This window comes from Haemaphysalis longicornis, unplaced genomic scaffold (genome assembly GCF_048455015.1).
Source record: "Haemaphysalis longicornis isolate Haplotype H1 unplaced genomic scaffold, Haemaphysalis longicornis Haplotype H1 scaffold_3, whole genome shotgun sequence".
NCBI lineage: Eukaryota > Metazoa > Arthropoda > Arachnida > Ixodida > Ixodidae > Haemaphysalis > Haemaphysalis longicornis.
Window position 1 is genome coordinate 156,888,615 of NW_027526335.1, and position 20,373 is coordinate 156,908,987.

At 46.8% G+C, this 20,373-nt stretch overlaps 1 protein-coding gene across 1 annotated transcript in view; it reads left to right on the forward strand.

Annotated features, from left to right (window-relative positions):
• The window catches only part of LOC144175496 (uncharacterized), a 113,880-nt gene that overhangs the window by 48,621 nt on the left and 44,886 nt on the right, over nt 1-20,373 (forward strand). Inside the window, exons 3-4 of the mRNA XM_077704575.1 lie at nt 12,974-13,123; nt 19,215-19,416. Of these exons, the coding sequence (XP_077560701.1) occupies nt 12,974-13,123; nt 19,215-19,416 (352 nt within the window). The remainder of the gene's footprint in view (nt 1-12,973; nt 13,124-19,214; nt 19,417-20,373) is intronic.

A 20,373-nucleotide genomic window follows, 5' to 3' on the forward strand; every position in this document is an offset into this window, starting at 1 on the left:
GTAAAAGCTTCTCGTTTGCAGTGGGGAGCTTCTAACAGGATGTGCAGGATTTGACACGGTGCGACAACCATGGGGGCAGATCTCTACGAATGCCACGTGCCGATTTTGGAACACCTGCAAGGCTGGCCGGAAACGAATGCTTTCACTGCGATTTCCGCCGGTGTGACAACCGCAAAAGAAAGAACTGAAAGGGAGGCCTCTTTGAGAGCGAATCACCACTTGTACGTGACCTAACTAGTTGATAAACAAGTTCAAAAAAATAATTTTCGGACCACGTGTTTCATTTGTCACGGAGGGTGCATTCTGGTCGTGAGCGTGATAAAATGATGTCGAACTTCGTACGCTGTCTATATATGTTATATTGTGCTGCATCCAATTCTAGTTAAGTTAGTCGCGACGACTGAATCGTCAAACTGTTTCCCATCCCTAGCGACTGAACTACTCGCTGCAGATTTAGACAGTTTTCTCAACTCCGCCTCTCGTCCCTGTCTCCCCCCCCCCCTCAAAAAACATCCGCCGAACTGGTCTGTCTCTGGAACTGGAGCGAGCATCAAATATAGTATTAAAAGGTAAGAAAAAGATAAAAATTTACGAGGGGTTGTTTTCGTACACCAAAACCTCTCATTTAGAAGAAATGCTTTCTCTGATGGTTGAAAGTGTAGGGAGATTATTTTTCGCCAAAGTGCCTGGCAGAGATTGCAATTATTCTTGAATATTTGTGAAGCATCCTTACTGCCCGCTGAGAGGACGGCCTTTTTGTTTTTTTACGCAACCAGGCATTGTTTTAATGCGGTTGCAGCACAGGTAAACACAGTTACGGTTTTTTGTTAGAGTATTGCCTGATTGTACTATTGAAATACTGCTTCCTAGGGTTGTAATGTAAACATAACGCGCCTATGCGGCTACACAATGCTTTTCTACGGTTCAGTTCAAGAACCACGTTCGAATTTCTCAAAAAGTCGCCAATCAGCTCCGGAGGCCGTAATGGCGCTTCTAGGCAGGTGGTCGGAATGACGTAGGGTTAATTTGTTCTCCTCGGCACTCAGGCGCCGTTTGCTGTCGTGTTCCCGTCATTTGCAACGCCATTCTCCGCGGCACTACGTCTCCTTTAGAGTCGTCATCCCACCCGTTGTAGCGATATTAACAGCGAAGCGTTTTAAGGAGGATTTCTTAGGCTACATAGCGGCGTTCTCCTAACAACAGCAGAAGCACGGCCTGCTGTAGAGACGGAAAGCCGGAGGTAATCACTCCCTCTGCACAGCAAACGTCTAGCAGAAAAAACAAGTCATGCTTCCGGCGTGTCATCGTGTCTTATAGATGGCGTTTGTTTAGTTCGTTACCAAAATATCTAAGCTACCTACGTATGACAAGATATTTCTCGTCCAGACCGCCAATTTTAAATGGCGAAAGTCAAGGAAACGTTTTTTTTTCAGGCGACCGTTGTTCAACGTACATTTACTGGCATCATCAACTGCTTTTTTTTATGCGCGCGCAAAGTTTGTTTTACGGTGCTTCTCGTCTGTCTTCTATAATACTACCCAAATTTTCAGAAATCGGATATACTTAGCAGGTAGAATTCGGAAAGCTGGAACTCAAAAAGTATTCAATAACAACATCTATTCAGACTCTCAGGTAGCATGAACGCTCATTTTATATCAAGAAAATAAATCGTCAATTTTCGGACTTAATTAAGTCTTGATTCAAAATTTATATACGCTTTATTCGTGGGCCAGACACCATTCGTGTTGCTACGTTGCGGCCGGACAAACAAAATGACACCACCTTCCCGCGAGGGAACCCTGAGTTGATGCGAAGCATCTCGGAGTTCCGTCATTTTCCGTTATTTGGATACCCAATCTCGTGAACGTTTCGGAACCTCCGAGAAGCTCCGCATCAACTCAGGGTTCCCTCGCGGGAAGGTGGTGTCATTTTATGATATAGAGCAGATGGAGTAGAGGGAAGAAGGTGAGAGAGGAGACGCGCATGCGCGCTTATCGCGCAGCTGCGGTGATGAGCAGCGCGCGTGCTATCGCAGAGCCGGCTTGGAGAGAGGGAGAGGCGGAGAAGCGCGCGCGCAACCACAGAGCTGGTGGGGAGAGGGGGAGAGGTGCGGACGGACGACGCACTGACGGCGGACGACAGAGCCGAGAGCAAGAGATGCTTCGCATCAAAAAGAAGAACTGTTATGTACGCGCCCAGTGTATTTACAGTATATTGTAAGAGGAAAGCAGACTAGAGCTGCAAGTCCCCGCGAAAACCGGAGAAGGCACGTCGGCATGGCATTTCCTCGAAGAAGCAACCGGGTTGACGGCGAGGCCACCACATCCACGTCTGAAATGCTGCGCAAGGAAACCATCAGGAGCACTTCACTACCCGGTGCCAGACCGTGCTCGACATGCAAAGTCAAGAACTGATGTCGGGGACTGGAGCACAATAAGGTTAGGTGTTCGTAATGTGGTTATCTGGTTGACCTGATTGAGAACAGGAGGTAATGGAGAAGGCCGATGAAATAAAATCCCAACGAAAAATCGGTTCGTGAGCACACTATGCAGGAACCCCAAATTCAACGTGGTGTCTATCGTCCCCGATGAAAACGCGTGCTGTACAAGTTTCAACAGGCTTTACAAGATGGCCATTGGCGCTGTATAGCACCAAGCCAGAGTATGGGGTTCTCACTTTTCGTAAGCGTGAACACAAATCCAAGTGCATAGCAGAAAGACTAGCCCTGGTATCCACTACAGCTTGCACAGACATATCGTCCACTATTACTGGCAAAACAGTTGATGGGCGCTCTGGAGTAGTTGGGATTAGTTAGACCGATGCAGTTTCCTCTCCATAAACTGCAGCATCTAGATTTCGAGTTTGGCTGCACGGGTCACGCAAAACTGGGCGGAGAGGTTACACAAAACGGCGCGGAGGCGGCGGCGAACGGCGTCTGATGTGATAACGGTAACCGCGGGAAGGGTCTCTAGAATACTGGGGAGTCGGACAGCGGTGTCGAGGTGGATACGCAGGTTCCCTAGGACCGTTGTTGTAGCGAACGTCGATTTCGTACAGAGCGTAGCCTCGCTGCTCATCTCGCTGGCGCCGTCGACAGAAGCGTGAGATGTGGCCTCGAATGCCACAGTAGAAGCACACTGGGCGGTGATTAGCCGTACATCCAGATGCGGCCGCCAGTTTGTGCGGCCAGTCTAAGCGGGAGGCGGCGAGGAGATGGCAGCGACTCTACCGAGCACGGGCGGTGGCACAGAAACTTCGAATTTGGAGAGCGGTATTCGGGAAGCTGCTTCGGCGTATGACGGCACGTCGAAAACAACTGGGGCCCCATTGCGTGGATTTCCCGTCATCGACGCCAATTCCTGCTTGATAATCTCCCGCAAGTTAGTCGCAGGCTGGCAGCAGCGGTCTCCATGAGCCCAGGGCGAACCTTGTAGCCGCACCTCTTCACGTATTATGCTGCGTATTGAAACACGGAAGTCTGGTTCTGCAGGAAGACGAGCAAGTTCATGAGCTGGTTGCAGGTCTATTCCTTCAAGGTCATCAAGATGCTGTCACATCGTTCGTATGTCATTCACGCTGGATGGGGTTTGCAGCGCAAGTGCATTGAATATGGACTCTGTGATGCCCTTGAGGACATGGCGAACCTTGTCAGACTCTGTCATGTCTGCGCTGACCTGACGGCAGAGGGCAAGGACGTCCTTAATGTACGATACGTACGTCTCGTCAGAGAGCTGCCAGCGGGCTTCAAGTTTAGGCTTTGCTTTATCTTAGCGAGCAGATGGCATGCCGAAAATCCGACGGAGCTCTTCACTAAAGTCGGTCCAGCAAGATATTCCGCCTCCGTTGGTTCGGTACCACCTCTCGGCAACCTCTGTTAACTAGAATCCGATGGTCCCCAACTTAATGGCGTCGTTCCACCCATTAAATTGGCTGACGCGGTTGTACTGCTCAAGCCACTCTTCGACGTCGTCACAGTGGAGGCCAGCGAAGAAGGGAGGTTCGCGCCGGCGGCAGGTCACCATTCCTGCCTGGATAGAAGCGGCGGCACTCTGCGCTACTTCGCGCTCCATCGGGCAGGTTGGGGGTGGGCCAAGGCGTCCGGAACAAAGCTCCAGGAGTGCGGCCGGGTCAGGTAGAGGTCGGGGTCGAACGCAACTTTAAGCACTTGTAAGAGGAAAGCAGACTGGAACAAGGGAGCGGTATTTCTAAGGCACGCATCTTTAGTCAGCTCGCAGGGAACTCGGTGACGCGGCAGAAAGAGGACAACGATGATGATTATCCACAAATAATGATTATAATGGGTATGTACAGGTGAGAGGTTGGTCCCACTCGTGAAGGCCAAATATTTCATTCCATGAGTCCTCTTACGCAACCAAAACACCAATAAACGCTCACAATATACATGGCGGCCATGAGAGCCCGCGCTGTCTCTGGCCACCCTCAGCTTCTTAGGTATAATATAATGCTTACCGACTGTTGTGTTAAAAAAAGCGTCTCTTACGGCATACTAGACAATAGAAAAACCAGGGACGGAAAGGGTTAGGATTCACACAAATTTACCTGGGACCTATTTTGCGGTATGAATTAACTTCAAAAAATTAAGTTTTATAGCAACACTTTATGAATTCGAGGAGGGTTCAAAATCATGGACCGCAAAGCGCCCTTGGTTTTTTGTTTGGATGACCGTGCTTTTTTTTTCGTCAGTGGCTTTGAAGGCATTATCCAAGAAAAAAGTTCCGGCCATTACACTGGCAATCGGTTTTCGCCCATTCAAACGGGAAATTTCACTTGACTGCTTATTTATTATTCAATTCATCAGGTTGAGCGACCAGTGACGAACGCGAACCTTAAAGCGGAAGACAACTATTTGTAGGTGTTGGGGCTTCCGAACCGGCCCTGCCTGAGTCGATGCATGAGCTCCAGTTATTTCGATACTGTCTCGCCGTCTCTGTGACCGAAGAAGGCACCTGGCAGAGAAATTCAACACACTCCGGGCCCTAGAACCGGTGCTGGGCTGAGGCAAGTTCAAATGGACAGAGTGGTGTCAAGCCCGTCTTGCAACATTATCTTCAACGAGTGGATATGACCGTCTACGATTTTAGGAGTTCTAGTGTCCCAGATAGCTTCTAGATCGGACGAGGTGTTCTATTGGCATCGATGGGCCAGATCTTACCCGCGTTGAATTCTGTATCCATCCTGCCGGCTGTGAATTCGCCTAACAAAAACTGAAGGAGATACTCCTTCTGCCATTTTGGCTAGAAGTTTCCAGTGTGAGGCTTTCTATATTTTTGCCTTCAGAGGACACCTTTGAGCGTTACTGTTGTGGTGGTATTTGATGCCCCATGCGGTAGGCGGTGACCCTTTGTCCAATAAGGAGGTCGGCCGGCGTTAATGCACGTGGTTCACCTAAGACAGTCCCAATAAATAATGTATAGAATTCCCCGCAGCAATGACTTCGGTGAGAACTGTTGGTAGTTCTTCGTTGGTGAGAAGTGCTTGACCTAGAGTTCACCGCAGTGCGGTCTTAAGAGTTCTAACGATACCCCACCACCGGCCGCCTAACGAAGGGGCGTCAGGTGCTATGAACTTCCAGGCAACATCAGGGCTGCTGATGTGCCCTTTGTGGCCATCGTGTATGAACTTGCGGTGAAGTAGCTTGACCCCAGTAGGCGTTTTCTCAAATTTTCTGGTAATATGTGAATAAATGACTTGAGGGAGGTGCCTCAGTGACACAAAGGAAAGCGCACATTTATGGGGCTTCTGAAGTCATCGAGGAGACTGATTCCAGTGCAGTACTCCTGGGTTTGTGCATGTGCAAGTGCTATAAAACTCATGGAGTGTTAAGATGACCGTATGTACAGTGGGCCTGTGAATTCTATCGCCAGAGTTGCGACAGGACTAGTCGATGAGAAGCTGTGGCCAGGAAAGGGCAGCTGGAGCACTATCTGAAATTTGGAATCGCTTGCTCACACACCAGCCATGCATGACTCATTTCACCAATATTCGTACTCTGAAATTTTGGCAGAGTTCTCGCAGTTGGGCTTACGTGTCCTTCCCGCCAAAATGCACAACCTCAAGCTGCTTCCTTCTCATTCTCACTTACCAGAAATGGTGGTTTGCCAGTAGAATAAGTTTGTGTTTCACCTCTTCTGCAACTGCTATCCATAAACGAAGACCCTGACTCGAAGTACCCCTTTCGAATCCAAGGAGGGATTGAGTTGAGTGATTGGTGATCAGCCGTCTAGAGCGTTTCCACTTGAAATCACTCGATCTTGAGTTCATAGCATTACAGTTGAACCAGCTTGAGCAAGTGCTACTTGGCTCAGATTATTTCCTCAGGTGTCACTGAGCCGGTGTTTCTTGCGAGTAGTCGGCAGTAGTGTTACGAAGCGGAGGACTCCAGCCATTACTCTAAGCAGTGATTGAAGTTTACTGTATTTAGAATTAGAAGATGTAGCTTCACTGCTGCAAATTGGCTGGTGGGTGTGATTTGGACGGTTACCACTTCTGTTGCCATGTGTTTGCTCATTGGTACAATCGGCGTTTGTGGTGGCCACTAATGCTACCCAATATCCATGCATGACAGTGCGCCAATGCTTGGCTGCATATTAATTTATTTTCTCCGGACGCAGCACGAGTTAATACATCTGTAGAATCGACTTTTGCACGACCATTATTCTACTTGGCTGAGTCTCTTTTTTTATGTCTCTGACCGTATTCGAAACTAACTAATTCGGCTTGACCGACACACTCTTTATCCAAGTGAAGTTTACTGTTAAGTATGTCCAGAAGGTGCAGTTCATTTTGAATTTCGCAATAGCTTCGACAACGTAGCAAGTCTTTCTTTATCATCCTCAGAGCTCAAGCCGAGGTAGGATTAATTTCTTGATAGGAGATTAACAAGAACTTGAGAATATCAAATTTCCTTGGCATTGGTGATTTCCAACTGTGTATACACCAGCTCAGTATAGTAAGGGTCTTGCGTCGCCTAAAAACATGTACCTCTACTCCCGAAGGTAGGGAGAAGGTTTCGCCAATAACTCTAAGAACTGTGACAATGTTGATTTCTAGTATTATTTGTGCCCATTCGCCACACTTTTGTTGAGATCTTGCGGCACATGTTCTTTCCAAGTGATGCTTGGTGAACAAAGCCTTAGAAAGAGCGTCTTTCCGCAATGGTGAAGAGGCTAACAAATGCAAGGCGATCAAGAAGACGTGACGCCGCCTGCAGGACGCAGCATTTTGCGTTTGCTCTCAGTTTCAAGAAGTCAATCAGGTTAGCCATTACGAAAATGAACATAGTCTTTGCGAGATCCCAAGCAATTCCTAGGAGACTTACCGTAAATTCTAGCAGGACAAAAGAATCTTTAAGTTCCGCCTTTTGTTCTTGTTGCAAGAACTCCGTGGCTTGGCCTGATTATGTTGTCCTCTTCCTCAGTGTCATTCCTGCAGCCTGCATGACCTCGGTTTTTTCCATGCAAACCCTGATGACCTCCTCTTGTGCATCTGCACCACTGACGAGGCTGTCAACGTAAAAGAACTCACTGAACCATCTCGCCGTTCCGGCCTTACCTCAAACGGCCGTCTCCAAATGGTGAAAGGGTGCTGCAAGTGGTAGAGATGAGGTGTATGTTGATGCCACAAAACTCTCGTCACTGGTCATTCAAACATGAGGAGGAGGAATGCCTTTAAAAATGAACAGAAGACAGCCTGGCAGCGAGCTTGGCTTGCTATTCCACATGAACATGAGAGGTGCGAAAGTGAAACGAAGCGAACACACAAAAACTGAAACAGACACAAAAAACGCAAATAAGCCGAAAAAAATGACAGGCGCAAGATCACGTTCACCACAGACAAACAGAAGTAAAGTTAAGGAAAACGTTCACAGGGTTTTGTGCAGACCACAGTCACGCAGAAATGACACCAAGGCTCGTGTACTCGGTGATGACGCGGCAGTTGAGTGCATGGACCAATGGCGTAGCAAAGCTCCAGTGGTGCATCAGCACGCAGTCCCAATGTGGTCTTCAAGGTTAGTCACGGGGTTTCATAACGGGGACACACACACAGTACATGTTCTATGTCCTCATGGTCACTGCATACGTGACAGCGACGGGACAAACTCAGCGCGTCTTGTGCAAGTAGTGAAAGGTAAAACGACGTGGAATCGAATGCTTGGAACAACTTCTTCGTGGCACTTTCCCAGGTCATGCACTATTCGGAAAGTGCTGGCGGGATCATTTCTGTACAATAGCTGATAATTTAAATATTTAGTGTTGTAACTCTCGCACAACAGATTATGCAAGTGTCGGGCGTCACGTCGATAGAAATGAATCAGGATTATGATACTCCATTGGTCGTGGGCCGCGCAAGCTGTATCGTCGGTCACCCTAATCCTATTCATCCCACAATGTACACATACACACTGTAACACTACCTCGTGAAGGGAGCTGGGAGCCTCTGTAAGCAGGGTGTGTATTTCGTGGGCCAGTTGTTCGCGCGGAAATGATGTTGGTTGTTGAAGCTCCGGCCGTGAATCTGTGAAAATCATCGACACAGAAGCTTCTTCCCATGAATTTACGGAAAGCGGAGCGCACGGGAGGAAGTTCTGAGGTCGTCGATGTTGTTTTGTGGCGTAACCTGACCAAAAGTGTGGTCCGGATGAATGGAACCCAGATTCCGGCAGCAGATGATGTAGCCGTCACCGATGCATCAGTGTAGATATTCTTGTGGTTAGAGTAGCAATTCCACATGTGCTCTAGGGTGAAGTACTTTAGGGCTTGGATTGGTAACCTTGATTTACGGCTGATACCCGGTACTAAGTGCAGAGGAATATAGGCGCTCGCCTTGTCGTTCTAGCTCGCTAGCTCGACCCAAGTATATAGAGCACAGAGGCGGCGTCCCTGGGTAACGGTCTTGTTCACGGCGTACTCCAAAAGCTTCGAAAGCCACGCGGTTTATATAGGCATAAGCTTTCGAAACTCGTGAACCGCTGGCACTGGTCCTACACCTCCCTGTTGTTCAGCCCAAAGAAAACTATAGGTACATTTGAGGGCAAATATACGTAATTAACCTGCAGCGTCCGCGTTAATTAGGTTAGGAACACTCGTTGGCTTGGTGTTTACGATAGTAAGCGCAAAAAGCAGCGCGCAAGAAAATAATGGTGCGTTCGAAATGCCGCAGAAAGCCTTCAGCCATGCGAGAAAAAAATGGCGTTCTCGAATTGACGCAAAACAGCGCCACCATACGAAATTAACGCAAGCACGAAGAGAAGAGATCTCCTGCTGGCGCAGGTTCAGGCAGGGGCCGCACGAGGACCGCGAAGGCGAGAACTTTCAAATGCATGGTGTGATAGCAGTGAGCGGACAACAGTGGTACAGCCCAAAATGGCGAATCACTCAAAACCGCCTCAATTATCTCCCTTTTCGTTTTATTTTGTGCTCTCCTCAAAAAGGAGGTCTTATTCAAGAGTTTCTCACAGCCACAGCCCTTGCAGTGGTCTGCTAGACCATATGCGAGCACAAGCGCAACAACAAGCCAACAGCGAGCACAAGCGCAATAGTGGCGCTCACCGCGCTGAGCCCCGCAAACCGCATGAGTAGTAGCGAGTGCACTCGGGAGGGGTGAGCGGGGCTCAGCACTCGCGAGTAGCCAGTGGGGCTTCCAAATGGCGAGGAGTGAGTGCACCTGCTCTCGCGAGTATGAGCGGGGCTCATGGCATTTGGCACTCGCACTGGCCAATGGGGAGCGGGGCCCTCCGCTATAGCTCTCGCCCTCGAGAGTGGTGACTGGGGCTCACTGCGAGTGAGGCTTGTGCTCACTCGCACTCCCGTTCGCCAGTCCAAACCGATGGCGAGACTCACTCAGCACAGACTCGTGAGTGGTGCGTGGGGCGTGTGTGAGTAGACTGATGAGTCAGAATGCCGACCTATGGGCATATCTGTGTTAAAATATAATTTAGCAAACAAGAGCACCCTTACACTTTGCATAAGAAGGACAATTTGGATTGGGTTTTTCGATAGCAAATGAATGAAAACTACGCACAATATCTTGTCAGAACACTCAAGATGTCTCCCTTTGGTGTTCGAAACGCAACACATACTATACCGAAACAGACTTGCTCTTACGGCAAATTGGGAGCACGAGTACAGCCTACGCGGGGAAGTATAATTTAATTGGGCGTTTATTTGCGTTGACTGCCAGAGGAGTACGAGAGAAGAGAGGGAGAGAGGTGTGAGTCGTGTGAAATAGGAGAGAAAAGAGGCACTTTTGCGTAAGCTGTAGCCGAAGACCATTGTTTTTAATGTACATCAGCTGCAAAACAAGCTGGTGCTGGAATACGACTTCGGGAGGAAAGCGGGGAGGGTGAAGAAGGGGTGCCAAACAAGCGCTCTTGCCGGCTTTTACAGTTGGGAAGGCGTCCCCGATCCGGGCTCTATCGACTCAGCCATGCGTGGCAGCGTGGTGAAAAGCTGCGAACAAAAGTTATGACTTGGGGACCCTTGTGATCACGAAGAGATGACGACAAGACTCTGAGGGCAAACGTAAGTGGTATACTGTATGGCGAGAGATGAGCCGGAGCAGTACAGGAACATACCCTTACGGGCGTAATTACAGCATACTCGAACAGAACGACGGCATCGATCCGTTGGTGCAAAACGAATGCCAACAATCACCAAGAGGGCTGCTTTTATACACAATAGTCGTGGCGGCTGCGCGGCTGTCCCAATGCTTCTGTGCACAAGGACTGAAAATACTGCAGCCACACAAAATGCTGTTTGTCGATTTCGTGAGGCCGGTAGCAGCGGCGCTCGTTTAGACTGAGAGAGCTGAGAGAGAAGACCCCCGCTGCTTTGTCCGCTGTACTGAGACATGTCTCTACATAAAGATCCGTTCGGTTCTCGTTTGTGAGCAGCCGAGATTAAGTCACCGACAGCGAGGTGCTCACGACTCGGCCGTTCACAGGCAAACTACGATCTGTCCGAGCGTGCTTTCTTACACTGCACAGCTGCTCTCCGCAACTTGCACCACGTGTAATAACGGTAGCGGCGCGCTCAATCGTGACACCAGCCATAGCGGAAAGCTTCTGCCTGCTATGAAATCGTAATTCTATAAAGGCGTGCAATCGAGACCCTGACGGAACATTTGAACATGTACTGCACCAGCAGCAAAAAAATGAAGGAAAAGTGCAGTGTTTTTTAGATGCGCGCATCTCTTGGTCTGAGGCATGTCCCTCCTGCGTCGTCGCGCCATCCGTCTGCAGCCCTCCTGCGTTCTTCTCTCCCACAGCTGTGTGCAACACTCTCACTCCGGCTAATTAGCATACCACAGCTGGCGCGCTTGTTTGGGCGCGCTTCACTGCGTTAACAACTGCTCCGGCGCGCGCGGTGTGCGCAAGTGCGTGCATGCGCGACTCTCCTCCGCGGTCTCCTCTCCTCTCCTCCTGGCGCTGTGAATATACAGCGGGTAGCGCGCTGCAGCGGTTCAGTCAGCGCTCCCTCTCGTTCGAGTCCGCGTGACTTTGCTCGACGACTCCGTGCTTGACTTGATTCTTCCGATGAAGACGCGATAGAAGCGACGCTCCCGCTGACTAATAAATCTTAGTTCAGTAACTTCCCAACCAGACAGAAGTCTGTCGAAATGTTCACTTTCAAATCTAATACCAACGTCAGCGCAAACGCTCCAGGCAACGTTACGACCGATTGAACCCCCCGATGCGTCGCATCACATAAGGGTTCCCTCGCGGAAAGATGGGCGTAATTTTTTTAATGCCTCGTTCTTTTACAAGCGGAATGGTTTTATTAGTACTTAGAAATCAACTCGTTCATTTACAAAGAAGGTCGTTGCATTAGTAGCTCAAAAAAACGTCTCAGTACGGCAGGTCTAATGGTATTCCAATGACAGTCAGCGTAGTGCCGTGCGATACTTGGAACCATTGAGACTTCAAACGTTTTTGAAAGGCGGTGGTATTGTTTTTGTTGTTCACGTTTCTGGTTTTTGGAATGTTTTTTTGAAACCAAGCTTAATGCGTGCCTTGGAGGGAAAGGCCTGGCGTAATATTGTGTTTTGTTCTTATATGTAAGACTACACATCCATTGAGCAGCCAGAGTGTTTTACTGTGCTTAATACCTCAAAATACCCCATGATTCAGCCTAATGCAGCTTATTCATTTTATTCAGTCTCAAGCAACTATATTCCATCTTTGTTTATGTCAGGCGTCTTGTTTCTATTTATTCCTTTCGCAATCTCCCTTAATACTACCCGAATCTACCCAGTTAATAATATTCCAGATCAATGTTTTCAAATTCCTCTTAGTTCACCCTAAGGCTGTTTAAATGACTCTAATATTATACGTATCTCATCTGCATTTACCCTAATACCAAATTAGTTTATCTCATTTTACATATTCTTAATAATATGCCTTATTTTCTGCCATAATTCATTGGGATTCAAATAAAAAGATCTACTTTATTCTAGGCCTTCTTAACCTTCCTTGTTTTAAATGAACCGAGCATATTAATGATTACTATTAGGCATTGCGCAATCGATATTTCATCCTCATTTAACCTAATCTACCACAACTCATTCTACTTTATGTTATTCGGTCCTGCCTCAACCTTACTTATTTTCACTTTCAAAAACTAGTCCATTGTTCCTGTGATAATTACCCGGCCTCATTCAGTAAGACACTGGGTTTAAAAGAAAACAAATACTCGTGGAAGAATGTTTGTAACCCGCCGAAACCCCACACAGGGACCGAGATGTTTCCCTTTGTGTACACTAGATGAAACTTTCAAAGGCCGTTGGTAGATAATAAAATTTTAATTTAGAAATATAACTTCTGTCACATTCCACACAATATTTCCATGCCAATTCCGTATTCGGCACTGTTTGTCTGTAAAGAGTTTTATATAGCGGTCAAAACCACAGAGAATCATTTTGGTTTGCCTATTTTCAGAATCACTTTTAACTGCAGCGACAAGGAAGCAACCCAAACAGGAGGATGAAGGCTCTCATTGAGGACCGGGTTGTGCACTCACCTTACCCGAACATCAATATCCCCGTGCGCTCATTCTATTCTTCGTGCCAAGAGAGGTTACGGATGCAACCGGACAATCCTGCTCTGGTGAGCATTTTCTTCTCTGGTGTTTTTCTACAAAGGTTGCCAGGTTTAGCATTGTTCAAAAATAATATCCGCGCCCAATGTTGTATACAGGCAGCTTTAGGAGAATGCCCTGGGATAGACTGTAAAGAATCCGTGGCCACCACATGGGGTACCTTGGGTATTCATAGTGACAGTATTGGCGATACCCCGGACCCCGAGCCCAAATACATATGCTGTGACCAACTTTGGTGAGGTGTTTTAGCTGAAGGGTGCAAAACCACAAACGGTGGCCGTCGGAGCCGATCCTCCGCAGTTGACTACGGCTAGTGCTTGACTAGGGCTTGACCAGGGAGCCCTAGTCAAGCTTCGGTGGATGGGCTCCCTGTCTGTTTGTCAGGCAGGGAGTTGCAAGACCTCTCGTCATCAGAGAAAACCGAGCGAAGAAAAAACCTCCGTTCCCTCATTTTCTTAAGCCCTCTCCACACATGATCGGTCACTGAGAAGGGGCCACACTGAAAATTTACATCCACCGCTTCCAACCATAACATTACAAAACGTGACAACCATCCCCGTTTTTTGAATATTGAATCAGTTGAAAATCAAAATCTAGTTTTTTTAGGTCACTATTCCACTTTTCCAAATTCCTTGAAGGAATCCTCAGCAAATACTACAATGCTAAAATCCGAGAACAGGCGAAAACAGAGTGGAAGTAAATACTCACCAGCAAGAACAATTCTTTTAACTCAAACTCGCATGGCTGATCTGGACATGAGTTTCACACTGCACCGCAGCCTGTTATTCCGCTTAACTCGTTTACGCAACCCAGCTTCGCCTACCAGCTGATCTGTTGGAGGTACCGTCTCCGACACAATCCGCCCAGGACTATGTTAAGTCCCTGCGATTGATCCTCGGCGACCTTCGACCACAGCCGACGCGCGAAGCAATACACCGAGAACAATACGTTCTTCCGCACCTTGAACAGGGAACGCATGTGTTTGTGTGGTACGGACCCGTACGCCGCCAGTTGCAACCACACTACGTTGGTTATTTCCCTGTGGTCGATGTGTAAGTTACGTTCAGACGTGGCTTACACATCGACCACAGAATGCGAGGATTCACCACTGTTCCCCACGTGCGCTGTGCGCGAGACTACCGAGCACTTGTTGTGTATATGCCCGCGATTTTCCGCTGCGCGAGTTACAGCGGCGAGCTGCCAGTCTCGTGTTCGACGTGGAGCAAGCCTTCAGTTGGGTCACTTTCTTGGACCCTGGGACAACAACAATGACTCATATTTAGGGACGAAAATTCCTCTGCATTTTTTTGCGAGATTCAGGACTAGACAAAACTTTGTAATTCTTGTATTGTGCGCATGGCTACGTCTGTACGCATTTTCGTCGTCATGTACGCTTTCACTCCTTTCTATTGTTAGGCGCTCTGCGCTTCCTGGGCTCCGTTCGCTCAATTTTTTTTCTTTTCCTTAACTTTATTACGACTTTTTTCTTGCAGTACATTCCGTGCCATTTTTATTTAACTTTTGTTTTCTCTTTATTGCTGCTTTCCCGATGTCTCACATTCACTTCACTGCATTGTAATCATCCGCATTTGGCGTAGCAAGCACTGCCGCTAGCAGACCTGACCCCTCCAGCCACATTAAAGAGTTCTCTCTCTCTCTCTCTCTCTTTTTGTGGTCGATGAGCACTCCTCGACGTATGTCATCGACATCAACGGCTCGCACGACGCCATAGCCCTAGAGCTCCTGAGGCCGGCCTACGTCACCGCCAACAACGTGAATCCTACAAGTCTTCCCACTGTGGGTGGGAAGGCCGTAATGTGTGCTTGGTTGTTGATCAGAGCGCCGCACCAGCTTTTTCCTTATGGGTAGGTGGCAGGTGTGTAGCGGGAAGCCAGAATGTCACAGAGAGCAGCTTGACGCAGGACAACGAGCTCACTCACCCGCCGGAGTGCTCGCTCGCCTATGGCATCAGGATATAGAGACCCAAATGCGTTCGGGGTAAAACCGACTTTGCTTTTTGGTCTGGTCCTCTCCTTCAATTGCTCCATTGCATGTTCTCTACATGCACGCATACACAAGCATTATTGCATGACGGTGTTTTTTGATATTGAAAAGGCACATTTAAAATCTTTTGGTATTTCAGGTGACATGATCAACACTATTCAACACTATTCATCAACACATGATCAACACTATAGTTACATGTCTAAAATAACATTTTGTGTCAGAGCTGGGTCAGCACTATGAAACATTCACTTACAAGAGAATGGCATCCCTCAAGGTGGCGTATTGAGCAACACATTGTTAATTGTTGGGATCAACTCACTCCATGAGGCACTGCCGCTATCCATTTCTTTCAGTATTAATGTGGCTGATGTACAAATATCTTGCTAGTCATGCATCATTTTCATGGGCGAACGTGAGGTCCACCTTTGGTGAACAAACGGTTTCGCCGGGCTGACGAAAATGATTTCAAACCTCACCCTACGAAAAGTACATACGCTTTTTTCTCAAAGAAGTGTGAAATCCGGCTTGATCCTGACACAAAACTCTATGGGGATTCAATTCTTGGAAAAAATGAAGGCAAAATTGTTGGTATTGTTCTGGAAGAATTCATGTCTATTCCTCAGAGCAAACAACTCATTCAAAGCTGTCAAAAAGCAACAAACATTCCCAAAATCATCTCTCACTAATCATACGGTGCAGACAAACAACTCCTGCTGTGCCTTTATACCGGTGTTGTAATCTCTAGGTCGGGCTACAGAAGTGTTGTGTAAGGGTCAGCCACAAAAACAGTGTTAAGAATGCTGCACCCAGTGCTGCACTTCGGGCTTCACCTCTCGTGTGGGTCATTCCTTACTAGTCCTTTCAAGAGCGTTTATGCATAGTGCGACAAACCGAGCTTAGCGGACCAGCCAGCTTACGTTGATCTTATATGTGCCTCTAATATGTTATCAATTGATAACTACCTCTTTAGGCCTGCTCTAAAATTTAAAAGCCTCCTTTAAATGGCCACAAATCTGGAAAGGATTATATACTGTATACCAGGACGCTCTGACATTCAGGAAAATGAGACCGCAGAATAAATGGCTGCTGCCTCACGCACGACTACAATGAACATAACAACAATGCATCGACCGCAAGCTAACCATAAGGCAACACCTTCGCAAAACACTGCAAACAGACTCGAGTACACACACAGATAAAAATCTACAGCGTAAAAAACCGCACTTGCGACCATACGCCACCGACACGCGTAACAGATACACAGAACTCCTCTTGGATAGAATACGGACTGGCCACACCCACGTGATACGCTCCCGCCTGCTCACTAGATCTCCATGACCCCTCATTCGCGGGTATGGAGGCGGCCAATCTGTGATTGACATCTTTATCCAATGCAATGCACTAGACAGAGCACGACGCAAACACTTCACACAACTATACAGACAGATAGAAAAGAAAGTGTTTATGTTTATAGAAAAGAAAGTGAGATATGACAATCACTAGGCGTTTCTCACTCTAAAGAATTTAAACTGTACTGTGTGAAGACGTGATTTTTTCATAGACATGAGGAACAATCAGTAAGGAAACATTTCGTGTTGTATTGTTTCTGCTGGCAACAGGTATTGAAGAAAAATTTTTATGTATATTGTATAACTTGTGATTCTCATTATAGGAAATGTACGATTTTTTGTATTTTTCCTGATTTACTTATTTTTTTTTCTGTATTGCTGGATCTTATTGCTAAGCACGCATATTTGATTTGAACATGTCCTCTACTGTGAACTCCTCTGTTGTGGACTCCAGAGGGTCAGGAGCCCTCGTCAGGCACTCAATACCTTTAGCTCCTGCCCCTTCAGCAGGGATATTAACGTCTGCTGAAAAATAAAGTCTTCTTCTTCTTCTTCTTATTAATACATTCCGCAGCACCCATACCTCTGTTTAGATGACAACCCAAAATTTCCCGTGAACGGACGTTTCAGTTTCTCACAGACGTCAAATTTTCACATCTCGTTAATTATCATGCATCTTGACAACCCAGCCGTTTGCCCAGTCATCTACGTTGGCTTTTGTTTATTTCACGATTATTTTCACAAAATGCCTTTTATCTACTGACACTTCACTATCACGACATAGCATTTTTTTCGCGCTTTTCTTTAGTCGGCCTTGACCCATAAAATTTTGATATCATCATCATTATTATTATTATTATCATCATCATCATCAAGGATACCTGGCAATGTCTAACTTTACAGCTTAGGAGCAGTTAATTCTCTGCAAATTAATGTGTAATTGAAGTAATTCAGACCTTCTTTCGCTCTTTTCTGTATTCAGCAGCATACTGTCGCGTCTCTAGCGGGTGACTAGTGTGGCGTTGGCTGTTCAGTTGCCTCGAAAGTTGATTTAGTAACACCCATCCACACAAACGTGTTTTTTAGGGCATAGGTTGATTTGGATAAACGCGTTTTCGTGGCCAGTGTTAAAAACGACCGTTTGCGTGGCATAGGTTTTTTGTGGGGTAGTGGGTTACGTTTCGAAGGCATCTTGCGTACACGCTGTATTTAGGGTCTTAGCCTATTTCTTTTCTAGAGGCAATAGTGACCTTCTGAAGGTGGTTATATTTTCGATTTGCCAAATCTCTCAGCCGCAGCTTACCGTCTCTTATACGGATAAGCATTCTACGTGTTCTGGTGAAAGTGTAAAGAGTGCGCTACTACGGAATCCTGCAGCCTTAAATACATCAGATGCACGCGCACATTGAGCGCAAACTTCCGTTTAGGCCTTTGGAGGTCATTTTACTCCTAATTAAATGAGTGACCCCGGAGAGTGCCGTTAGTATTTTGGGACGAAGGAGAGAAAATTTGCTGCAGTTAATATTCTGTCTAGTGCTCCCATGTCAGGTTTCACTTATGTTTTTGATGTTCAATGAATGTTGATAGATATAAAATTTTCGGCCGCAATTGATGCATACAAAATGCTTTACAGCAGCTATGAACGCTGCATTTTTTTCACACCTACTACCTTCCTGAGAGGTTTTTTTCTGACATCGTCGAATGCTAATAAACTATATTATGCAAAGACGTACACATTCCGCGTGTGTAAGCTTAAATATCACTTGATGGCTAGAGCAGCAATAGTAATAGCATGAACAGCATCAGAAGCCGCAGCAACAGCAGCAGCACTAGTAGTAGTTGTAGTAGTAGTGGTGGGTGCAAAGCAGTAGTAAAGGAAGTGGAATTATTTTATTGACCAATAAATGAGGGTATGACACCTTGTCAGATAATGTAGTCAAAGGCATGACGACTGATGCTGTCGAGGCGCCAAGAAACTGGATGCCCAGGTACCGGCTGGTGTCTAGGTTCCCTCGCATCGCTAATCAAGAAGAAAAAAAGATGACTATAATTCTACGTTTTGTGCAGATTTTAATAAAATGTGTTCTTAAGGGCCCCGCTTACATCAGAATTTGCAGATTTTTAGCAATCCAATTTCTTATGGCGTGTAAGCGAATTAGACGGGGAACGTGTTTTCTTGAATGCACCGGAGAGTATTTTGGTTGATTAAGGGTTTTTGGAATAGGGCTTGGAATATAATGTATCATCAGTCTGAAGATGGGTCCGAATGCTTAGCATGTTACCGCATACACTTATGTCTTCTAAGTTATGTGTTCTTGCGAAGTCAGCCTGCGTTCCTGTTAGCCGGAAGCAGTATACCCAGGTCTCCACATTCACGAAATTATAACCTGCAAAGAGGGCTTTGTAAAAATAGAAATGTTACCAAAGTTTTTGTAAGGCTGGTGTTTTTATAGGACCTAAAATGGGGCCGCTGCAGCTTACCCTTGAGTAACCTGTCACAGGGAGCTAGGAGTTCGTAACGCTGCCCGAGAACTTCGTGTAAAGTAGTAAAAAGCAATGACGCGTACTTAGGGTATTAAAAAAGGGTGGCCTGTACCGACGTTTTAGGCGCTTTTATTGTACTTTAAACATGTCAAAACAGAAAACACATGTTCTCCACTAATCTTGGCGTTTGCTAAGCCCAGAGTGTTAACAGGCTCCATGAACGCAGTGAGATTTGTCTCATACTGACATTCTGCTCCAGGTTGACAACGAAATGAGCCTCACTCGTGGTGAGCTGCTCGTGCGACTTCAAAGGTATGCCGTAGGCTTCAAGCGGCACGGCGTGCGACCGGGTGACCATGTTTTGATTCACCTCGGAAACGGCGTGGAAAACTTAGTGGCCGCTTTCGGCTGCATCCTCGCTGGAGCGACAGCAGTAATGGCGAAGCCGTCGCTTACTGAACGTATGTGAATACCAGTGCATATTCGGTTGGCTGTTTAGATGCCGTCGGAGGGCATAAAGTAGGATGGTTTGATCAGTTAGTTTGTAAAGGTGAGAGGCACCGGTTATTAGACTTTCGGAGCATTGTGACACTTGCCGTTTATTCAATGCCTACTGAGATTTAAAAAAATAAGAAACCCCCTAAATTGTTACCTATATTTACAGAAAAGCCGCTTGTCTCGCTTCTTCAGCTCAGTTATACCTTCTTCCAGTGCTTGAGACTGAACATATACTCCTAAATATTCCTATTCTAGTTCAAATTAGCAAATAAAAAGGAAAACTATCCTGGAGTGGTGCTGCCCGCTTCAGCCAAGCTACTCTACATGCCACTGGTTTGTTTATGGACGCCACAATTTAAGCTTAGTGTGGTTAAAATAGACCCATACCTCTCACATAACACGTTTGTTTCGCCTAAAAGGACACATGATCACACGGCAAGTGTGTTTGATCTGTTGAGCTGTTATATCTTCCCATCCCCTTAAAATTGGAAGCATTCGAGCTTAATCTCCACGTCTTTCCAAAGACTTTGGAACGCTGAAATTTCTAAATGAAATCACTTATTGCTCATCATAGCCAAGACAGGCTGACTACGTCGTCATTGGTGGAGAGGACAATAAAGCCACGCTGATTACATTCATTTCCATTAGTCTCTCCACAGCTGTAATGCGACCTCCACAATGTAGCACTGCACTGTCCCTCCACCTCCCTATTCCGGTCCCATTCATTTCCGCCAATCGCTCCACAGCTGTCACGCGACATCCAGAATGTACCATTACATTGCCCGTCCTTCTGACCAATTCCGGTACGCACCTGAATACCCCTAATTCTCTTAGAATCCGTTACTATGTTATAGGGAAGCATGCGGGTGGCCGGCAGGAACGTGCCCTCGCATGGCGCCAGACGGCATGTTTGGGAGATT